The sequence below is a fragment of the Vulpes vulpes genome, chromosome 9, assembly GCF_048418805.1.
Source record: "Vulpes vulpes isolate BD-2025 chromosome 9, VulVul3, whole genome shotgun sequence".
NCBI classification, from domain to species: domain Eukaryota; kingdom Metazoa; phylum Chordata; class Mammalia; order Carnivora; family Canidae; genus Vulpes; species Vulpes vulpes.
This window is the reverse complement of record NC_132788.1, coordinates 95138134-95145693: the sequence shown is the minus strand read 5'-3', so window position 1 is coordinate 95145693 and position 7560 is coordinate 95138134. Positions and strand designations below refer to the sequence as shown.

Here is a 7560-nt window from a genome sequence, read left to right as displayed (position 1 = left end):
AAGATATGCTTATGACCAATAGCACATAAAAATGTGCTCAATATCATTAGTTACAGGGAAACACAAATTAAAACCCCAATGAGGTACCATTTCATACCTATTAGAATTGGACAAAAAAAGCCTGAGGACTGATGAGGATGTGGATCAACTGGAACTCTCATTTATTGTTGGGAATAGCAAAAAACAGTACAAATAATCTAGAAAACTCTGGAAATTTCTGATAACGTTAACCATACGTCAATTTCATGAGCCAGCAGTTCTGTTCCTAGGTTTATTCCCAAAAGAAGTGAAACTATATAGATACAAAGAAGTCTTATACTAAAATGTTTATTACCAGCTTCATTCCTAATGAAGCCCCAAACTGTAAACAACCCAAATGTCCATCAATAGGAGAATAAACCAGCTGGAATATTCATATAAGAATATTACTATTTACCAATAAAAAGGAATGAACTAGGGGCACCTGGGTGGCTCAATCAGTTAAGCACCTGCCTTCGGCTCAGGTCATGATCTCAGGATCCTGGGATTAAGCCCCATATCAGGCTCCTTGCTCAGCAGGGAGTCTACTTCTCCCTCTTCCTCTGCCCATCTCCCTGCTCATTCTCATTCTCTCTCTCAAATAAATAAAATAATTTTAAAAATTTAAAGGAACGAACTACTAATAACACATAACACATAGCAACATGGATGAACCTCTAAAACAACATGTAGAAGGTAAGCCAGACACAAAAAAGCACTTACTATATTCCATTAATATGAGGTTCAATAAGGGGTGCCTGGGTGGCTGTCGGTAAGCATCCAACTCTTGATTTCCACTCCGGTTATTACCTCAGGGTCGAGAGGTCAAGCCAAGCATCAGCTTCTATACTCAGTGGGAAATCTGCTTAAGATTCTCTCTCTCCCCCTCTCCCTCTGCCCCTCTACCTCTTCCCTCTCTAAAAAGAAAAAAAAAAAATTTAGTCTAAATAAATGACTTTTAAAACTTACATTCATAAGAATCCAGAAACAAAGTTCCACATGATACCCACTGCATTGGGTAGAATGAGGTTTTTCTATGAGTAACTGAGACCTGATACAACAATGGCTTAAATTAAAAAAAAAAGAATTTCTTTCTCTGCTGCATGTAATGAGCTGTGATAACAGTCCTACAAATTCCAAGGAGCCAAGTTCCTTCAAAATTCCTGCTCCGCACCCTCAGCATGTTCCTTGTGTCTTGAGATTGCTGCTCAAGCTCTGGTCACTGTGTACACATTTCAGCCAGGAGAGAAGAAAGAGATCTGAAGAAGACTTTGTCCTCCATTAAGGACATTTCCCCAAATTCACACTCAACATTTCAGTTTTTATTGGCCAGAACTTAGTGCCATACTTAGATGTGCAGGACTTGGAAATACAGTCTTTATTCTGATCAGCTATATGCTCAGAAGAAAAGGGATGAAAAATGTCAGAAGTGTACAGTTTTAGATCTTTACCCCAGTCCATTTCTTTATTACCCAAATATTCATGGGCACTTACTTCTCACGTGTAAAATGCACTAATCCTCTCCTAAAAGAAAATAACCTCAAAGTTTCAAGAACAGAGAAGGAAACTGGGAGCAGTAAAGTGAGTGCTCCACATGGTAATAGACGCTACTCTGTGACAACAGGGTAATGAGAGAAATGAGCCAGCACAGACACAGTAAGCACTCAACCTGTCCTCTCCCTGAGCCTCAGCCTGGTGTTCTTCATGGTCAGGTCAAGGCAGTCTGGTGCACAAGGCTCCACATAACTCAGACAGGCAGGAAGTAAGGCTTGCAGTTTGGAGGCAATGCCCTGACCTCCCTCTCGTTCCACTCTCTCTCACTTCCTCCTCCCCAGATGCAATGGCTACAAAGGGCAACAGGAACTCGGGTACAAAGCTCCCTGCAGAGATGCTGGTGGCCATGGGGGGCATAGCAGCAGAATCTAAGTGCTAAGACCATCTGTCCAACTCACATCAGAGTAGATGAGGGCCTCCCCTCTCACTCTAGAGTTTAAAAAGCATCACGAACACATTCCTAAGTTAAATGTGAGAAAAATTATCAGTGTCCCCCACCCCTGGTCAGGAGAGATACAGAACACACAGGTGACAATCCAAACATTTATTAGTTGGCATCTAAGATCTCCACACTCTATCACTGCCTCCACACAACTTGGGGTGAGCCTGGATGTGGCCACTAGCTACTGAGGAAGGGGGCCCCCATCACGGGACTGCCATCACAGAGGGCCCATTTGCCACAGGCTGGCCATGCACAGGGGGATTCTTGCTGGGTACAGGGGAACTCCTCCCAGCCCCAGACACACCCGAGGCAGATGTGAAAACCCCAGGCCTCCCACCTCAGCAGGGACATGGTGACACCTCTCTCTCTGCACCACCAGCAAGCTGACTGCTCTGACAGTCTCAGGTGACAGCCTGAGCCCACACCCAGCTCCGGTGCTGTCTCACTGCTCCTGAGGTCTCTTCTGTGGTAGAGGCTCTCCAAGATGGCAAGGACGCACCGGGGTCCGCCTTGCAGGCTGGCTGGCTCTCAGGCTGGCATGCTTGCACTCCCTCCTTCCAGGCAGGCAGGGCACAGCCACGGTGTGGGTGTGGCCGAGGCAGGTGACTGGAGCATCAGGCTGGGGCACTTTCTGGGCTCCAGTCTTGCTGCCACCTTCTACTGTGTGGTCCTCTACAGGGTCAGTGGATGCCAACCAGAATTGCAGGAAGGGGCTTTTTTTTTTTTTTTTTTTTTTTTTTTAAGATTTTATTTGTTCATGAGAGACACAGTGAGAGAGGCAGATACATAGGCAGAGGGAGCAGCAGGTTCCCTGCAGGGAGACTGATGCAGGACTCAATCCCGGGACCACGCCCTGAGCCAAAGGCAGATGCTCAACCACTGAGCCACCCAGGCTCAGGAAAGGGCATTTGAGTAGGAGCAGGAAGTCAGAGGAGAGGCCAGGCCCGGTGTGAGACTCAGAAACAGGGGAGTGGGCGAGGGTGATCACGGGGCCATCAGGATGCCCAGCAGCAGCACCAGGCACAGAAGTGGGATGAGTAACACCACTGAATACAAAGAGGCAGCCTGGTTCATCACGTTAACTATCCACTCAGCATAGGAAGCAATGTTCGTATAAACTCCAGGCACATTTCTACGACCACAGCCAAAGCCCCAGCTCACGATTCCCACCTGGACCCATGTGTCCTGAAATTTACAGACCAGAGGGCCCCCAGAATCTCCCTGGAGAAAGAGAAAGAAACAAATGCAGGAATGGAAGACCATCCACGTGAGAGCAAGCTGACTACACCATAAGGCACTGGGACCTTCCCCAGGGACCTACCAGGCCCACCCTTCTGTGAACACGGAGAACTGAGAATTGAAAAGTTAATGGGCAGGGGTGCCTGGATGGCTCATTGGGTAGAGCATACAACTCCTGATCTCGAAGTTGTAAGTTTGAGCCCAACACTGAGTGTAGAGATTACTTAAAAATAAAATTGTAAAAAAAGAAAGAAAAGTTAATGGGAAAACTTTAACATCCTCAGGACAATATTATGAATGACTGGTCATTTCCCAAACCATAGTGGCTGTTAAACATTTTGAATACCACCCCTGCATGAGAACCCCCAAAATCCATACATCTAGCTTAAAGTTTCTCTAGAACTCTTAACTCATATAGCCAGTTCCCTCCATATTTGACACTCCACTCCCAGACATCCCATACACACCCCATCTCATGCAGAACATTGCATGTCCTCTCCCAGATCTGCTCCGGTGCCCCCACTCTGCACCACCCAACTCAGACAGAAACAGAGAGCCCTCCTGACCTGCCCCTCACCCCCACCCTCCCAGCAGTCAGTGACTCAACCTCAGGTACACCCTCTTTACCCCCTAACCACCCCAGGTCCTACTCAGAACTCAGCAGCATTGCCTAGACGATGGAAACAAACACCTAGCCTGCAGTCCTGCCTGGGCGGCATCAAGAAGCTCAGCCCAGCGCTCCAGACCACACATACTCCCACTCCAGGCCTCTTCCCTGGCCCTGTTGACCACCTCACTGCTCCAGACCTAGAAGACGTGCCCTGAACGTGACCGGTTCCCTCGCACCTCAGAGCTGCTATACGTGAGGCTCCCTCTCCCTACAAGGCTCCTCTCCTCTTTCCAAGAAATCCAAATACTCATCCTCTGAGACCCAGCTCAAATGCCCCCTCCTCCAGAAAGCACCCAATGCAGGAGTCCTGCAGGCACGCACAGGGGGACACCAAGCGAACACCTTCAGACCTCACCTCATGTATGACGGGTATGATGTCTGTGTGGCGGGGTTATGACTGGGGGGTTAACAGAGCTAATGGGGACAGACGCTCCCACTGGTCACACGGGAGTGTGACATGGGAGGAACCCAATGAAAGGAACTCAGAGTGTTAGCATTACCCACTCCCTGACTTCCCCCCACCTTGGCAGTGTCCCCAGGCAGCAAGGGCCACTCTCTTTTGAAGGAACAGGCCAGGCCAGCTCAGGGGAGCAATGAGTGGTTCCCTCCATGAGTGAGAGGAGGTGACAGATGAACCAGGCCCTGGCACTCAGGAATGAGGAGACTTTGAGGGGACATCCTCAATGTGGAGGTAGAAAGGGGTCTGTGAAGTTACCTGACAAGAATCCTTGCCTGCTGCTTTATAGCCACAAATCATGCCTTCCAGTACTACACTCTTATTTGTTGTCATGGCTTTCTGAATCATCTCGTTACACCTCTTGTGGTGGATGATGTCTTGGTCGACCTCTTGGAGAATACGTGCAACAAGTTTGCTGCCTGCAAGTAAAGAGGCTCAGCAGTGGGTGGTTCTGCACCAGTGGACAGGAAGCCGCTACACACCTAGAATCCCCTTTGAAAAAGACAGGGCAGTGGGGACTGTCCCCATTTGACACTGGAGGAAACTGAGGCCCAAAGTTGACATGGGGAGGAAAGGTGGTAGGAACTAAGACGAACCAATCTAGATGGGAAGAAGGCAAGGCCTTATCAGCTTGAAAAATGATAATCAAGCATCTGTTACCCTGTATCAATAGTAATAGTGACAGGGATCCCGTGTGTCAGTAACATATCTATCTTTACTTTAGAGCAGGTCCACAGACTCTGGAATGGGTAGTGCCCCAAAGTTACCAATCCAGTCTCTGCCCAGAAATAGAAGGCCCTACAGGGATCCCCTACAGGGATCATCTGGCTCTGCCTGTACCCAAAGGGACACGAAGCTCCCTGACAACCAAGGCCAGTACTTTCAGAGAGGAACACTTCTGACTGGAAGACAATTCGTCACTTACTGAGCAGAAACCCACCTTGGAGAGAACTCCAAAGCCTCTGGCTCTGTCCCCAGGGAACCTAAAAATATCCCTAAGCCGGCCAGGCACGGTGCCACACAAATCTGCAGAAACAGACTTTCAGCCAGGTATTTCTTCTCCTCCCGAGACCAATTCCAGTTCCCAGGACCCATGCCTTTCCTAAACACCTACTGTGAAATGTTTCTGTTACAACAAAAGACCTCAACCAATTTCTAGGCTCACGCCAACTAGGAGCCATTACTCTGACTGTTACCAACCTGTGGCCCCATTCCCCCTCTGCCAGGCAGTCCATCCACCTCCCCGTCCCTCTCTTTAGCCTTTTTGTCTCAGGGATAGGGCTGCCTCCCACTTCCTGAGCGTGCGACCTGCCTCACATTCTCACCATATTCTTCTTGTCTGCCCCATCCAGTCACCCAGCATGTGGTCCCAGCTTCCACCTGGAAAGTCTTCTGAGGAATGCATATAGGCTGTATGGTCATGCTGAAGTTTACAGGGTAGAGGAGCTGCAGAAGGGCAAGGTCCTTCTGAATGGTTCCAATTACTGAGAGCTGAGGGTGTACAATGACGTTTCGGATAGGGACCACCACACTTGTGTTTTCTTCATAGATACTTCGGTCTCCCATCTTGACAGTGTAGCTAAAATGGCTGTGGGAGAGAAGACATGCCCTTTATGGAGACCTTGAGAAGCAACCCTCAGGCCTTTTTACACACATTGCAGATGCTTCCCAATCTGGCCCTGACCTCCCTCACCTCTCTTTCTACCACCCCATGTCCAAAAATCCTTGCTTCACACCTCTCAAAACTTGTTCGCTCACCCATACAATTGGTTTGGTTCACCAAATTAGTATTCCTAGTAAGGAGACCACCAGTCCAAACCCCTGTTTTTTAGTGTGTGGGCTTTGGCTGGACTAGGTTGGTTGGTTGGGTGGGTTGGGTTGGGTTGGGTTGGGTTGGGTTGGGTTGGACTGGGTTGGGTTGGGTTGGGTTTGTTGGGGTTGGATTGGGCTGAGTTGGTTGGGTTAGGTGGGGTTGGATTAGGCTGGGTTAGTTGGTTGGGTTGGATTGGGTTGGGCTGGGTTTGGGTTTGGGTTTTATCAAGTTGCCAGGGCAACAGCACCTAACGGGTATCTGAGGAGAGCAGAGCTGGCTTCAGAACTCTGTGTCCACTCGTCACCCTCACCTTAAAATACAGTGGCCGGCAGTCAGCACCCACTGCTGTGTGATGAGGGAGCCTCCACACACGTGTTTCTGGTTGATCCTTAGGCTCACCTGCCAGGGCCACTTCCCTTCTTCGGCCGCCTCTCCTCCCAAGATTTTCGCAGTGACTTGGCCACACCCTGGGGTGAGAACAGCATGGGAGGAAGGACCTCAAAGAAACAGGGCCTGCTCCCCAGAGCCCGGGCTCCCCCGGGAAAGCACCAGCGGCTCCTCGGACAGCCGGGAAGGCCACGGCCTCTCAGACTCGGGGCAGCGCTGCCACGTCCCCAGGCCCTGGACCCGCAGACCGCCGGGGCCGCGTGGGCCCGTTCCTCAGAGCCGCGGGGCGGGGGCCGGGCGGGGGCAGGACGGGCCGGCGGGAGAGGGCCCCTGGCTCCCCCAGTCTCCCCGGCCTCAGCCCCGCTCCGGGCCCCCAACGCCAAACGTCACCTGGGACCAGCTCCACCAACTGGGAGAGGATGGCGGCCTCGCGCGGCCTGGAGGTCGCCGGCGGCCGCGTAGCCCTCCACACGCTGGCGCCCGGGCCCTCAGGGCCGCCCCCCGGGGACGGCGGGGGGGACGGCGGGGAGGACGGCGGGGAGGACGGCGGGGGGGACGGCGGGGGGGACGGCGGAGAGGACGCCCCGAGCCGAGGCGGGAGGAGCAGCAGCCAGAGCAGGAGGCCCAGCGAGCCGCCCGGTGACGGGGACGCCATGGGCCGCCCGCGCCTCGCCTCGCCTCGCCTCGCCTCTGCCCGCCCCTCGCCGCCGCAGGCGACGTCCGCGCAGGCGCGTGAGCCGTGGAACCCGCGCGCTCCCCGCCCCCGGCCCGAGTGCGAAAGCCCGAGCCCGGCTTCCCCCTGGGTCCGTCCCACCGCGAGTCCCACCGAAGTCCGCGCGGCCCGAGGGGTCGGGTCGGGGTGCTTCTGAGGACAACCGCCCTTGATAGGGACCTTCCAGTTCCAGGGACCCCTTTGCCAAAGAGAAGCAATACAGTATATCCGCCCTCGCCTTCTGTTGTTTATCTTACCTGCAAATATT

General features: G+C 52.1%; 1 protein-coding gene across 1 annotated transcript; it reads right to left on the bottom strand.

Annotated features, from left to right (window-relative positions):
• Nucleotides 1–2749: 2749 nt before the first annotated feature.
• On the bottom strand, nucleotides 2750–7360 carry PRSS42 (Putative serine protease 42). Its single transcript, XM_025984349.2, has 5 exons — nucleotides 6971–7360; nucleotides 6504–6660; nucleotides 5706–5968; nucleotides 4639–4799; nucleotides 2750–3235 (listed from the first exon to the last, which is right to left on the bottom strand). The coding sequence occupies exons 1-5, from the start codon at nucleotides 7233–7235 to the stop codon at nucleotides 2999–3001; spliced, it is 1083 nt and encodes a 360-aa protein (XP_025840134.2). The 5' UTR covers nucleotides 7236–7360; the 3' UTR covers nucleotides 2750–2998.
• Nucleotides 7361–7560: the final 200 nt, after the last annotated feature.